The 15,469-nt window shown below is 42.7% G+C and overlaps 1 protein-coding gene across 4 annotated transcripts in view; it reads right to left on the bottom strand.

The window, feature by feature from the left end:
• Window positions 1-82: 82 nt before the first annotated feature.
• Window positions 83-15,469, bottom strand: part of aco1 (aconitase 1, soluble) — a 28,242-nt gene continuing 12,855 nt past the window's right edge. For all 4 annotated transcript variants that reach the window (XM_040180365.2, XM_040180363.2, XM_040180364.2 and 1 more), the window contains 9 exons: window positions 14,895-14,979; window positions 14,531-14,687; window positions 9,308-9,432; window positions 9,111-9,215; window positions 5,291-5,433; window positions 4,910-5,057; window positions 4,564-4,686; window positions 2,557-2,742; window positions 83-2,483 (listed from right to left, as the gene is read on the bottom strand). In XM_040180365.2, coding sequence (XP_040036299.1) covers window positions 2,367-2,483; window positions 2,557-2,742; window positions 4,564-4,686; window positions 4,910-5,057; window positions 5,291-5,433; window positions 9,111-9,215; window positions 9,308-9,432; window positions 14,531-14,687; window positions 14,895-14,979 — 1,189 coding nt within the window. In that variant the 3' untranslated portion in view covers window positions 83-2,366. The remainder of the gene's footprint in view (window positions 2,484-2,556; window positions 2,743-4,563; window positions 4,687-4,909; window positions 5,058-5,290; window positions 5,434-9,110; window positions 9,216-9,307; window positions 9,433-14,530; window positions 14,688-14,894; window positions 14,980-15,469) is intronic.

Genomic DNA, 15,469 nt, shown 5'->3' with positions numbered 1-15,469 from the left:
TACTCGCAATATATGAATAATTTGTCATAGGAATTAGTTTTATTTGTAGTTTTAATTATAGTTTGTTTTGACGCATTCAATGTTCCTTGTCTTAGTCCTTTTATTTTGTTCATTAGTGACACATTACATTACATGTCATTTAGCTGACGCTTTTATCCAAAGTGACTTACAATAAGTGCATTCAACCATTGACACCATCGCTCTTCCACGCTCGCTCTGTCACGGTCAAAAACTATTTGCTTTCCCACAAACACCTGTGGCAGGTAATCCTGCAGATTGTTTCACTTAGGCCACAAGGTAGAAATAAAGTGCCACACCCCCAAGGGGTGGGAGGTTAATAATCAAAACCACAAAATGGCTCCTACATACCGGCCCCTAATGGGTTCTGGCAGACGGACAAGACCATTCCATCTTTGTGGGTCTCCAATATTTATACATGTCTGTTGCTTTGCAAAGACGACATCTTTGTCACTGGTCTCTCACTTACACTGCTCCTTTCCTATCAGAAAATGTCTAGTATCTTTCCAAGTATACATGATTCACGTGTCGCTGTTGTCAACGAGAACTATGTCTCCTGGGGTCTGTTTCAAGAAGCGGGTTTAGTGGAAACTCAGCAGATTTGATCACTTTTTCTGTTAACCCATAATAAAGTCATAAAAGAACCAAACTTCATAAATGTTTTTTGTGACAAAGTGGTATCTGTTCCAATCACTCTATCAGAGAAAAATCTGAAATGTAGAAATAACGGGAAACTCAAGTCGTGGCATTATGTACTTTTGACCACAACTGTAAATGAGGACAGATGAGGTTATATACATATTTGATGGACTGTGAAGCAGTGTTAATTTTGGCAGCTATTTTTGATTTAGTCTTAGTCTTTAGACGAAAAATGCATATTAGTTTGTCACATTTAGTCATTTTAATCCTTAGTTTACATTTTAAGTCTAGTTTTCCTCAACGAAAACTAGACCCCCTAAACAGGGACCCCCTGTGTTGTGTCTACAACTGCATAATAGTCTAGCTTGCAGTACTTGGTTGTCCATTAGATGTTCCTCCTAGGACAGGTCTATATCAGGGGTCGGCAAACTTTTTGACTCGCGGGCCACAATGGGTTGTAAAATTTGACGGAGGAGCTGGGCCAAGAACAAATGGTTGAAGTGTTTGTGGGAGCTAATATAAATGACATGTGAAAAATAATTATATGAAAGGATTTGGATTTTAACAAATAGCAAAGCATTTATTTGCAAGGCAATTTAACAAATTGGCAAAGGTGTAACAACTTCATGAGGACCAGGGATCTAAACGCAACACTTTGTTGTCTTTGTCTGTTTACTTGCAATGCTTTTGACATGGACACCGGAAACTTCATGGTCCTTTATTGTTTCCACTGTCCCAACAAAAGACTCCTTAACGTCCTACAATCGGTACAATACATTATTTTCTTGGCTTCAGAACCTGCAATGAGTTTATTATGTTAGACGTGTTTGGAGAAGCCTGTAACGGACCGTCTCATCCACCGAGGAAACGCTGCCTGCCGTCGCCAGAGAACAGAGCAGAAAGGTCCGACAGTCTGTTAAACGTGTCTTCATGTTTCTGTGAAGCAGCGCGGCTTCAGCCTGCTAACAGTCAGCTAAACCGAGACAGCTGAGCTAAACTAAGGAAGCCACATTCAAACTCGCCGAAGCGTAAAATAGTCGTCGCCGTCCGTAGTCAGTGCACAAGAACCACAGATGCGAGCGCGCGTTCTGGGTTCGTGGATGACGTCATCATGACACGTTAATATCCGCCGTACTTTGTCTGTCTGTTGTCTGTCAGCTGCGTACGAATTTAGGGGGAAAAAGTATCGTGACTTCGTCAACGACCAACATGTTTGTCTCGTCTCGTTAACGAAAGTTAGAATAGATTTAGTCATAGTTTTTATTTTTTAAGATTGTTTTCGTCACGTCTTAGTCATGGAAAAAATTTGTCATAGTTTTCACCGACGAAATTAACACTGCTCCCGACCAACATCTGTGGCAGGTAATCCTGCTGATTATATCGACCTTGCGGCCTAATTGGAACAAAGCTCAAGACCCCTACAGGGTGGGAGGTTAATAATCAAAACAACAAAATGGCTCTTACAGGAATTGAGTGGAATTGAGTTGTGTATATATATATATATATATATATAAGAAACGCAGCTCAAGGGCAACTCTTATGTTTTTGAACGTGATGAAGACCGAAATTACATAGATAAGACCCTTTAGACAGCCGCTACAACATCTGGTTGATGTGATGTTGTGACAGCATTGTTATGACGCTATTCTTATGTCAACCAAAACCTCAGATGTTGGACCATGGCTGACAATTAGAAAATGACTGGCGGATTAGTTTTCGGACATCTTGCGGATCATGTAGTTAAGGATGCCTCCGTGGTGGAAATACTCCAGCTCCACATCGGTGTCGAATCTCATCCTGGCTTGGAATGTTTTCCCCGTGTCCAGCTGTGAGGGCAGAGACAACGCGATGCGTTAAATCACTTCGACAGTAAAATTATAAGGAAAGTGTCTGACGGACCTTAACATCCACAATCATCCGGGGTGTGAGTTTCTCGGGCATTATGATGGTGTAGCGTTCTCGGCCACTCAGTCCCAGGCTATCCGCCGTGTCTCCTGCCAGATACTCCAGAGGAATCACTCCCATCCCCACCAGGTTACTGCGGTGGATCCGCTCATAGCTCTCTGCCACCACTGCCTTAATACCCTATAAGCAGAAGCATAGAGTAAACGCTTGACCCTTTAAAACACGTTATACTGCTTTCTTCCGCAGAACTCATCACATGACCACAGTTGTATACTTTGAATCACATGACAATTGCCTTTACTCAAATATTCTAAAAAATTGGTTACAACAGCAGTACCATTCAAAAGTTTGGACACACCTTTTTTGTGCTTTCTCGCCTTGCAGATTTACATGGATCATGGTTATATCTAGACCCTGATCCTTCCATGGCCCTGCTGACACCTACCACTAAGACCATTACTATTACTGTCAACATTAATGCACTATCACTAACTTTGTTTCTTCCACAGAGTAGTTGTGCTTTCTCGCCCTGCAGGTTTTCATAGATTGGGGTTCTATATTGACCCCGTTCCTGACTTTTGAACCTTTAGCCTTCATGACAGCTTTGCACGCTTATGTGGTCTCCTCTGAACAGTTGATGTTGCGATACGTCTGCTACCTGAACTTTGCCAAGCATTTATGCAAACTCAAATCTGAGTTTTCTGGGGGCTGGTAACTCTTGAAGTTATCCCCGGCGGCAGAGGTAACTCTTGGTCTTCCTGTCCTAGTGGGTCTTCATAAGAGACAGTTTCATCACAGCGATCCACAAGTGCAGCGACTGCACTTCTGGATCCATTCAAAGTTCTTGTTCAGGATTGACTGACCTTCCGGTCTTAAAGTAATGATGGACTGTCATTTCTTTACTTAGTTGAAAATCAATCCAGGTGACCGCCTCGTGAAACTGGTTGACGGAATGCAGAGTGTGCAAAGCTGTTATGTGCTCCCACTATAGCATAAAACCAAGGCTGAGTCTTGGCCTCTTGTGCTGCGCCACCTCAAACGCCCCGCACACTCTCGGGGACCACTTCTGGTCAATTTGCATGAATTGCGTAATTCACAGAAGGGGCGTGGCTTATCGCCTTGAAAACAGTTCAACTTTTCGCCATTGTTTTTCCTCTGCATCAGCCATGGGAGACATAACGACTATGTACCTGTTGTCGAAATTCTACTAACGTCGGACCATCAAAAGCAGTTTTGTTCAGTACAAAATAGCACCCGTAGACACAAACAGCTCGGTGAATTTCACCAACACCTACAGGAACTGGGTCTGGATGACTAACGCTTCCAGTGCTACATGAGGCTAACTGTTTGATAGGATTTGTTTCAACTTCAGAACTTGTTTTCTCACTGCACACACAAACGCTCACAAACACCCCCCCCCATAGTCAGCTTATTCATTAAATTATTACTATCATTGTAGTGCAAGTAAATTTATACACCACATCTAAATGCAGCTAAAAAATAACCCTCACTTCAAAACGGGACAACATGGTGCTCGCATGACGTTGATGTTAAGTTAACTTTGCATAGTTTGCCATTGACACACTCTTTTAGTTTTAGTGTCTGTTCGACGACTTGGGTCGAACTCATTGAGTGACATAATACTCGCGCAAAACAACAAATCGATAATAAAATTAGTTGCAAACACCTTTAATAATCAAATGTCAGCGATTCATTGTTGCAGCCCTAATGCGCATGTCTTAACTTTTCATCTCAAAATGTTGACTTTCTATCCCTTTGTGTTTCGTTTTTTTGTGGCGGAAATGGGCTTCTGTAGATAAGAGATAAATAAAATGGATTAACCAATGAAAAGTATCTCTCGTTATTGAATAAACGTTTTTGATAAATTGACGCTTTTCCATTACACAATTTTAAGACTTAACAACTTGAGGGGTCTCAATTAGCATAATTTACAACATTCTATGTATTTTCTTTCCCAGGCTACAAAGCCTTGATCCTCACCAGTAGAAAGGGGCCCTTTGCTGCCCAGTCTCTGGAGCTGCCCGAGCCGTACTCCTTCCCTGCTAAAACCATCAGAGGGATGCCGGCCTGCTGGTATCGATCTGCAGCATCAAACACATCCAGCTGGAGGTACGGGACCAAATATGCAGGTGTTACTACAAATGTAATACAAATTTAGCCCAGATAATTCGTAGCAGATTAAAGCTTAAAGGCAGGTGGCATGAAGGATTTACCCTTTTCGTTACAATGGGACAATTATTGGAAAATAATTTTGCCAGGAAACAATGTATTGAGTCAAACAGCAGCTACATAATTGTGAAGTTAAAGAGAGGTTTTGTATGCTAACCGTCTCTCCGGTTGGCAGGTAAATGGTTTGTGGCGCCTGCTTGTTGATGAACTTGTTAAAGAGGCGGATGTTGGCGAACGTCCCTCTGGCCATGACGGCATCGTTACCTCGACGTGAGCCATATGAGTTGTAGTCCCTAGGGCTCAGACTGCCAAAGCAGAAACATGGTGAATCAGAAATCTTTTACGGACAGAAAGAACACAACGGATCACAGGTAGGAAATGAAAAGCCATTAGAAACTAGAAAAATATTTACTGTACAGATTACTACAATGAAACCTACTGTAGTAAGCGTTTCAACCCAAATAAAGTAGTCTACCAATCACTGCAGATTCACAGACTCTGAGAAATGAGAAAGCCAGACTGCTTTGTGGGGGCCCACCCTCTGTTGGTGAGATGGCGTGCTGCAGAGCTGTTCCTGGCAATGTTCCCTGCAGGAGAAATGTGGTCAGTGGTGACCGAGTCTCCTAGGTTCAGCAACACGTAGGCGTCATGGATGGACTTGGGTGGCTGCAGCTTCTTGGTCTGACACAGATGAGAAAACACACGGTAGAACCATGGCCAAAAATAATATCAGTATTCACTATCATATATATATATTTCAGCTCCCTCCAAATATTTTTTATTGGGTTCAGGTCTGGAGACTGGCTAGGCCACTCCAGGACCTTGAGATGCTTCTTATGGAGCCACTCCTTACTTGCCCTGGCTGTGTGTTTTGGGTCGTTGGCATGCTGGAAGAGACAGCCACGACCCATCTTCAATGCTCTAACTCTAACTGAGGGAAAGAGGTTGTTGGCCAAGATCTTGCGATAAATGGCCCCACCCATCCTCCTCAATACGGTACAGTCGTCCTGTCCCCTTTGCAGAAAAGAATCCCCAAAGAATGAGGTTTCCACCTGCATGATTCACGGTTGGGATGCTGTTCTTGGTATTGTACTAATCCTTCTTCTTCCTCCAAACATGGCGAGTGGAGTTTGGACCAAAAAGTTCTATTTCATCTCATCAGACCACGTCACTTTCACCCATACCACCTCTGGATCAGCCAGATGGCCATTGGCAAACTTCAGATTACAGTATTACATTACAGGTCATTTAGCAGACGCTTTTATCCAAAGCGACTTACATTACACTTTAAACCCATGGCTTTTTCACATTTTTGCCCGGGGAGCAATTAGGGGTTAGGTGTCTTGCTCAGGGACACTTCGACATGGAACATGGGGCAGCCTGGAATCGAACCACCAACCTTGTGCTTCCCAGCACACCTTCTCTGACCCCTGCGCCACGACGACCCACAGATGGGCCTGGACATGCACTGGCTTAAGCAGGGAGACCTTGGGTGCACTGCAGAATTTTAATCCATGACGGCGTAGTGTGTTATTAATGGTTTTCTTTGAGACTGTGGTCCCAGCCCTCTTCAGATCATTGACCTGGGGCCTCATTTATAAACGTTGCATACACACAAAAAAAAGGCGTACGCCGCTCTCTACGCAACAATTGGTATTTATAAAAAGCAAACTTGACGGAAAAATGTGCGGTCCTTCATGCAAGCTCGGACCCATGCGTACGCACAAAAACGGGTGAAATGAGAACCGTCGGCAAATGCAAGAAACACACAAACGTGTGTGAAAGTGTGTAAACCTAGACTGTTGTAAAAGAAATGCCAATACTGCCTCTCATAAATAACATGAACACCCGTTTGATCGATCTGCAGCGTAAAACAAATACAAATGAACACATTTTCAAAAAGAAAAGTGAAATATGTTCTGCAATAATATTGGCATGTTATGCAATTCATCCTCAAAACACAGCTGTTGCTTGTCATATGCAATCAAAAGGAATAACATGTCATCACAATGCGTAATGACACGAAATGGCTGATCTTGCGCTCTTAGAAGATGTGGCAAATGGAAGGATTCGCGCTGTAGTGCAGCGCACCATCGTCCTGTTTAAGGGCAGATGGCGCTGCATCGACTGCACTGGAGGGAGGTTATTGTCTACTCCTGAAAAGGTGTGCAAAATCGTGCTGGCATGTGCTGTGCTACATAATGTGCCACAGCTTCCAAACGTGCCTCGACCCCCCTGACGCCGATGGCTGTGTTGGCCCAGACCCTGTCCCCGATCCCCAATCATTTTCTTTATTTCGGCCACGGTACGAGGTTGTGAGCGTTGCTCTGCAACCTTTTGCGACTCAAGTGCCTTTTTGGCATTAGTAATGTCCATACTGTGCCCTCCAAAAAGCATTCTACTTCTCCTTTCCACCTCGCCAATGATCATTTCGACTTCGAAGTTACGTTTCTTTGTTTTCCTCTCAGTGTTTGCCATGATTTCGCAATCGATAAATATACATTTTTGGGCGTTCCACAGACTATATATGGGAAACTATGGGCATGACATGAAGCCGCAAAAGCTGCGCTGCATTTAGAAGTGATTGTGATTTATTAAGGGAAAACTGCGTAGGATGTGCGTCTGAATATTTCTGTGCGTACGCACGTCCTACGTTTCATCCGTACGCCACTTCTGGCGCAAATCCTACGCAAGGTTTTATAAATGAGGCCCCAGGTCCAGTGCTGTAGTGGTAAAATTAGAGGTGGGTAAACTCTGAATTTTGTGATCATACAGACCTCGACGCGATGCGAAGCAACGCAACACAAAGCGTTGCGACTGTAAGGCTGTCCTGGCTATATTGCATTATTTTATCAGTAAAAGTCATATACAATCAATGACAATGAATAAATGTGTTAGTAGTTTGTAGTTTATTAAATTTAAGAAAAGAGTAAAGAAAAGTATGTCAACACAACAACACAATTGCAGATTAAGAACTATCTACATACGGAGTCTCCTTTTTACTGTGCTTCTCTCTCTCTATTGGACCTGGTGTTTCTCCTCTCCCTGTGCTCTCTGCATCATTGCCTGTCCTCTCACTGCCTGAAAAATATGTTGATTTGAATTTGAATGAATTTAAGAGTTAACCTGTTAAGCAGCCTGTCAATTAAACTGACAACATACATTAAAGGAACACTCATGTACTACCTATGTCATCATAAATAGCCTATACAACATGTTTTTTTCACATTGAGAACTGACTTGTTTTCTAATCTACGCGTCACCAGGCGTTCTTCTTGTCCTTTTACCGTGCACGACCAGCGAATACAGAGCGCGCGACTACTACCCCCCCCAGTCGGTTGTTCCGCCCGCAACGACTACTACACCCCTCTCGACCGGTCCGCGAAATATTGTCTGACATGAAACCGGTCCGTTTCTGGCTGATCCACAACGTGTGTTTACACACCTCCTGGATCCTGATTGGTGTCGCTGCTGCAGCCGCAAGGCACTGATTGGATGCTCACAGACCGTAATACAGCGCAGATGAAATGATTCAGACTACGGCGTTTATATGTTCAACAATAGGAAACGTAGTCTTATCTGTTTTAAAATTACACCAAGTTTATTTCGGATTATTCCAACGGAAGAATACAAGGCGCAGGGAACTTTGAGGTGCGTAAACGCTATTTCCAAAATTCTAGAAGTGCGTAAACGGCGTTTACGTGCGTTTACCCTACACTACAGCCCTGCCCAGGTCCTTCCGTGTAGTTCTGGGCTGATCCCTCACCTTCCTCATGATCATTGATGCCCCTTGAGGTGAATCTTGCATTGAGCCCCAGACCAAGGGAGATTGACCGTCATCTTGAACTTCTTTCATTTTCTATTAATTGTTGCAACAGTTGTTGCCTTTTCAGCAAGCTGATTGCCTATTGTCCTGTAGCCCATCCCAGCCGGTCTTCAATTTTATCCCGGATGTCCTTTCACAGCTCTCTAGTCTTGGCCATTGTGGAGAGGTTAGAGTGTTTGATTGAGTGTGTCTTTTATACAGGTAACGAGTTAAAACAGGTGCAGTTAATACAGGTAATGAGTGGAGAACAGGAGGGATTCCTAAAGACAAACTAAGATGTGATACAATGTGATTTTCTGGATTTGTTTTAGGTTCTGCCACTCACAGTTTAAGAGTACCTATGATAAAAATTACAGACTCCTACATCCTTTTTAAGTGGGAAAACCTGAAATATCCCACTCTATACACACACCTGTTTCACACACCACATTTCCAAACATCAAAATTAAAACCAGATTTAAAATGCTTCCGTTCATCATGAGCATATTAAAAGGAAAACAACATTTCTAGTAGATTAAGTGACTTTATTTACCAAACCATCGAAGAACGGTGGGGACTTGATGTAGGTTGATTTAGGGTCCCAGGTATACAGCTTGTCTGAAGGAGCATCTAGAGCATTCCAGCGTTCATTTACTTTCTGCAGCAACAAAGCACAATAACATTTATGTCAATCACAGGTCTACATTACACCAAAGCAATGCTCGGTTAACAGAATAAAGGTTACACTACATCAATCTTCTCATAGACTTCTTTGAACATAGATGGGATGACAAACGTCCTCTCCACAGCCTGGATCTCCTCCCGCGTGGGCCAGATGTCCCCCAGGAAAATCGCTTTGCCGTCACAGTTAATGGCTACAGAAGACAAAAGGACAAAATAAAAAAACAAATATGAATTCAAAAATATTTAAAATCAGACATAAAACATTTAACATTTCCAACCCCCAAATTAATCAAATGCTGACACGCAACTACAAAAAATGGCGAGGACAAACATTCATGCATGGTGCTTCGTTACCTCGTTGAGTGCTGAGAGAATAGAATTTTGGACATATTGGACCACGAAAAAGATGTTGTGAGATAACCTACAGACATACAGTAGTGAGAGAGATTGTCAAGCACTCCACATCTGCTGTGGCGTACACAGTGGGGCAAAAAAGTATTTAGTCAGCCACCAATTGTGCAAGTTCTCCCACTTAAAAAGATTGGAGCGGCCTGTAATTTTCATCACAGGTACACGTCAACTATGAGAGACAAAATGAGGAAAAAAAATCCAGGAAATCACATTGTAGGATTTATAATGAATTTATTGGTCAATTATGGTGGAAAATAAGTATTTGGTCACCTACAAACAAGCAAAATGCCTGGCTCTCACACACCTGTAACTTCTTCTTTAAGAGGCCCCTCTGTCCTCCACTTGTTACCTGTATTAATAGCATCGGTTTGAACTTGTTATCAGTATAAAAGACACCTTCCACAACCTCAAACAGGCACAGTCCAAACTCCACTATGGCTAAGACCAAAGAGCTGGCAAAGGACACCAGAAACAAAATTGCAGACCTGCACCAGGCTGGGAAGACTGAATCTGCGATAGGTAAACAGCTTAGTGTGAAGAAATCAACTGTGGGAGCAATTATAAGAAAATGGAAGACATTCAAGACCACTGATAATCTCCCTCGAGCCGGGGCTCCACGCAAGATCTCACCCCGTGAGGTCAAAATGATCACAAGAACGGTGAGCAAAAATCCCAGAACCACACGAGGGGACTTTGTGAATGACCTGCAGAGAACTGGGACCAAAGTAACAAAGGCTACCATCAGTAACACACTACGCCGCCAAGGACTCAAATCCTGCAATGCCAGACGTGTCCCCCTGCTTAAGCCAGTACATGTCAAGGCCCATCTGAGGTTTGGATGATCCAGAAGAGGATTGGGAGAATGTCATATGAAACCAAAATATAACTTTTTGGTACAAACTCAACTCGTCGTGTTTGGAGGAGAAAGAATGCCGAGTTGCATCCAAAGAACACCATACCTACTGTGAAGCATGGGGGTGGAAACATCATGCTTTGGGGCTGTTTTTCTGCAAAGGGACCAGGACGACTGATCCGTGTAAAGGAAAGAATGAATGGGGCCATGTATCGTGAGATTTTGAGTGAAAACCTCCTTCCATCAGCAAGGGCATTGAAGATGAAACGTGACTGGGTTTTTCAGCATGACAATGACCCCAAACACACCGCCCGGGCAACGAAGGAGTGGCTTCGCAAGAAGCACTTCAAGGTCCTAGAGTCGCCTAGCCAGTCACCAGATCTCAACCCCATAGAAAATCTTTGGAGGGAGTTGAAAGTTTGTGTTGCATCGACAGCCCCAAAACATCACTGCTCTAGAGGAGATCTGCATGGAGGAATGGGCCAAAATACCAGCAACGGTGTGTGACAACCTTGTGAAGACTTACAGGAAACGTTTGACCTCTGTCATTGCCAACAAAGGGTATATAACAAAGTATTGAGATGTACTTTTGTTGTTGACCAAATACTTATTTTCCACCATAATTGACTAATAAATTCATTATAAATCCTACAATGTGATTTCCTGGATTTTTTTTTCTCATTTTGTCTCTCATAGTTGACGTGTACCTGTGATGAAAATGACAGGCCGCTCCAATCTTTTTAAGTGGGAGAACTTGCACAATTGGTGGCTGACTAAATACTTTTTTGCCCCACTGTGTACGCCACAGCAGATGTGGAGTGCTTGACAATCTCTCTCACTACAAGAGTTCTCAGAGCTGCAGTTTCTGTCTTAAAGTGCAGTGGCGCGGAAGGTGCCTCTGCACTAACATTAAACCAACCCAGAGTCAGTTACGTATCTTTTAAACGTATGATAAAATCAGACACCAGCATGTTTTAACCCGAATGTTGTAATGTATATAACCCAATGTTGTTCTTAAGCAGAAGCATAGACAGCAATGGCTTGTCAATGCTCGGGAAACCTCTTCATCACAACTTATTTTTATTAAAGACTGTTTATTATATCTCAAAGAGTGCTAAGTTCTTCGTCCTAGCCTAAAGGTTTTTGAACACAAACCGTGAGTGCATTGCAACCATACGAGTCAGTCTTACATTCAACGACTTATTCTGAAAGATATCTTTTTAAGTGTTCTATTTGCAAAAATGTAATATTTTAATCCAAAGGCAAACTGAGGGCTATCCAGCATCCCACAAACCTTTAGTTTCTACATTTGGCCCCATTTGTAATGTCTTTAATCTCTAACTTGGTTTAACCACAAAGCATTATACCAAGGCGGCAGGAAACTCACAGAGGCCGACTGTGCATTGGTTATTCAAACTGTATGCATCAGAACCTGAGCTGCAACTGGACCAATGAAGTGATTAGCATTGCATGTCTGAAGATCTAGGTTTACTGACAGATTAATCTGCTCAGAATCATGACCCTGTGAAGGCTATGCAAAGTTAGCCTAGCGGTTTCCAAAAACAGTTCCGACACAATCTCTGCAAAGGAACGGGACAAAACCCCTCAGAACTGAAAAAGAGTGGTGCAGTATGTAAGGATTGCTCTTTAACCATTTCCGCACATAGCATTTTTTTAGGCCTCTGCTTGAAATTGCATTTACACACTACAACTGACATATTTATGAAACAAAAAGGTTTACCTTGAAAGTATTTGTATGGCACACAGAAAATAAATAAAAATGAAAGCTGCAAGCAGCGATGAACAGGCCTTCGCCTCCCCTTGCATGTCGGGGGGAGCGGTCGCCCGGACACTCCGTCAAAATGACAAAAATATATATATATGTACATAGAATAGTGGGTGTGGGATTCGAACCAGAGTGTGGCTTTATAAACGAAATACCTAGTGGTAAAGTATTCTGGCCTTGCTGTGTTAAAGCATTCAAAACGTCAAAACATCAAAATATGTAGGATCACCTCCATTCGAGTCAAGGCAAAGAGTGGGAGCTTATTACACAACTTTTGCTAGGCAGATGTATTACTTGTGAAGAACACACCTTTCTGATTGAGAGGACTGGCAGATATATTTTGCGGACTGAACACATTGAGTTCTCTGCATACCAAAGACACTAACATTTAAACTTGTATGACAATGTGGGTGGCTTCCTGAAGAGAGCAGAGTTGTGGTCAAGTGACGCATTGGTCTTAATGTGCGTCCGGAGGAGTGCCGGTAATGATGGTAAATTAGGGTTGTAGCTGGTTGTCATCTACGGTTACAGAGGTGTCGTTTGTGTTTTGACAACGTTTTATCACATAATTTCGACTTTCTATCCCCTTTCTGTAGTGCAAATTGGCTTCTATAGTTCTGTGAATGCATAACTTCAGCCAATCCAAAGACAGGGTTTGTGACCAATTCGATGTAGATACCGTGGTGACTGGCTCCGTCCCCATACTGTCAAAAAGAACAACACCGAGCGCGCAGAAAACACCTTCGAGCGCGAGCAGAAATTAGCCTCGCGAGCAAGAAAGTTCACGTTCTGCGAGCGAGGAAATATCTCACGCGAGACGGACATTTGCTCGCAGATGTTTGATTTACGCGAGCGCAGCAACCTGATTTACGCTTTCGAATTTTGACAGTGATTTACCGCCACACATACTGTAAACTTGTTGTCGTAGAGTCCGCTCAGTCAGAAAGCCTGAAAATCTCCACCGCTGGCCTTCCATGGCATTGTACTTGTCCCCTTCTCAGTGTTTCCCCTAGGTTTGTAACTTTCCCCCATTATAATGGTAGGGGAAACACTACCCTTCTGGAGGATGTTCAGCCATGCTTACCACTCTGCCTGCTGTCAAACTGCCGAGGGGCGCCACAACATAATATTTTGTAGTGTCGGCTATAATGCCCCTGAGGGCCAACTGTGCTTCAGCTTGTCGCAACGAGTAGTGGGTAATTGTATACCGCTCGGGAAACATGTCAAGAGGTACGACCGCACGTAATTAGGAGAGAACCTAGTCAATTTTCAAAATAAAACATGAAAAAAAAAAATCTTTCTGGGTGGTTGTGGACCTCTGCTTTAGGATGCATTCGTCGACCGCATACGTCACTTCGGCTCCGATTCGGCAGTCTTATTCCGTCAGCTCTTCCAAACGCGGTCAAGGGACGCAGCCCTCCAGCATATCGCATCATGCAATGCGAGCCGATGAGGATTTAATTTATTCTGGATGGAGGCAGGTGAGCCGACAGCGGGGGGAGGAGTTCACATTTAAATGTACAGTGCATCCGGAAAGTATTCACAGCGCTTCACTTTTTCCACATTTTGTTATGTTACAGCCTTATTCCAAAATGGATTAAATTCATTATTTTCCTCAACATTCTACACACAACAACCCATAATGACAAAGTGGAAACTGAAAAAAATGAAGAACGAAAACATAACATGTACATAAGTATTCACAGCCTTTGCCATGACACTCAACATTTAGCTCAGGTGCATCCTGTTTCCACTGATCATCCTTGAGATGTTTCTACAACTTGATTGGAGTCCACCTGTGCTAAATTCAGTTGATTGGACATGATTGAGAAAGGCACACACACCTGTCTATATAAGGTATCACAGTTATGGTTCATGATGAGTGCCTCTTATTGATTTTTTGTGGTAGACAAACCATAAAATCTCATTCCGGTCACCGGCGACAGGGTTTGTAGTAGGAGGGTTAATATATCACTAGACCTATAATGCACGGTAAAACAAGGTTCAAAATAGATGCAGCAGAACCAGTTCTTTTTTTATTCCATGCACTCTTTCTTGACAATACCTGGTATTTACATTACCCAAAATCCAACGTGGATCTTGGTTGTAAATCCTGGTGTGTATGCCAGTACAACATAATGCAGTCTGGAGGCTTTCAGCCTGCAGCAGTCTCTCAAACTCATGTGCTTAACGTTGAAACAACCAGCTTGCTATCTCACTGCGTAGCATCAAAACTCACCAATGGGTTCGTTGTCAAAGTCTATCTTCACGGTGCCAGCGATTGCGTAGGCGATGACAAGCGGAGGCGACGCCAGGTAGTTGGCTCTGGTGTTGGGGTGAACTCTGCCTTCAAAGTTTCTATTTCCTGAAAGGATCCCTGCAGCAACCAGATCTCCCTGAGGAGTACCAGATGGTAGAAAATACCTTAAGTGATTACATTTTACATTAATGTAATTACATTACATTTTTTAAATGTTTTAATGTTCAGCTACAGTTAGTAAAATAACATGAATATTTCAGATAAAAGTAAAAAGATAAATCTGAATAAATGAAGCTAATCAGTGCGTAAAGTTCTACAGTAGGGATGTGAAAACAGCTTGTACCTGTGTTATGGCCTCCACAACCGGCACCGGGAGAGGCCCACTGTTTCCTATACAGGTCATACAGCCATAGCCTACAACCTCAAAGCTAACAGGAGACACAAAAAAGGATTGTTTACTAGGCAAGCACATTATCTTCTAAGTAGGGATGGGAATGGTTTGGGTTTTTTCCCCGATACCGGTGCTAAAACCACACTTTCAAAATGATACCCGAGCCTAAACTGACAAAAAAGGAAAAACACCATCTGTTTTAACTTCAAGCTCTGAACAATATATTAACGGTTAACAGTTTAGAGTATACTTAATGTGTTTCCCCTTTGTAAGAGCCACAAGTGTATATATTAGTACGTTGGCATTTGGGGAATATTAATCGTTTCATTTTAGATTTATGCTCATTGTGCGCAAACTAAAGACATGTAATGTATATTGAAAAGCCTTTATTTTTAGATTGACGCTCTTCGCACTAACAATTGTGCTAAAAATACCATGACCACCACGAGTGAGGCATGTTATGTCACACTTGTATCATCTTGTTTGACCATCTGGTTCTTAAAAAAATGTTTCCACTAAAATTTTGC

Source organism: Gasterosteus aculeatus, chromosome 7 (assembly GCF_964276395.1).
Source record: "Gasterosteus aculeatus chromosome 7, fGasAcu3.hap1.1, whole genome shotgun sequence".
NCBI classification, from domain to species: domain Eukaryota; kingdom Metazoa; phylum Chordata; class Actinopteri; order Perciformes; family Gasterosteidae; genus Gasterosteus; species Gasterosteus aculeatus.
The sequence above is the reverse complement of the archived record's forward strand: the minus strand, read 5'-3'. Positions and strand labels throughout refer to the sequence as shown.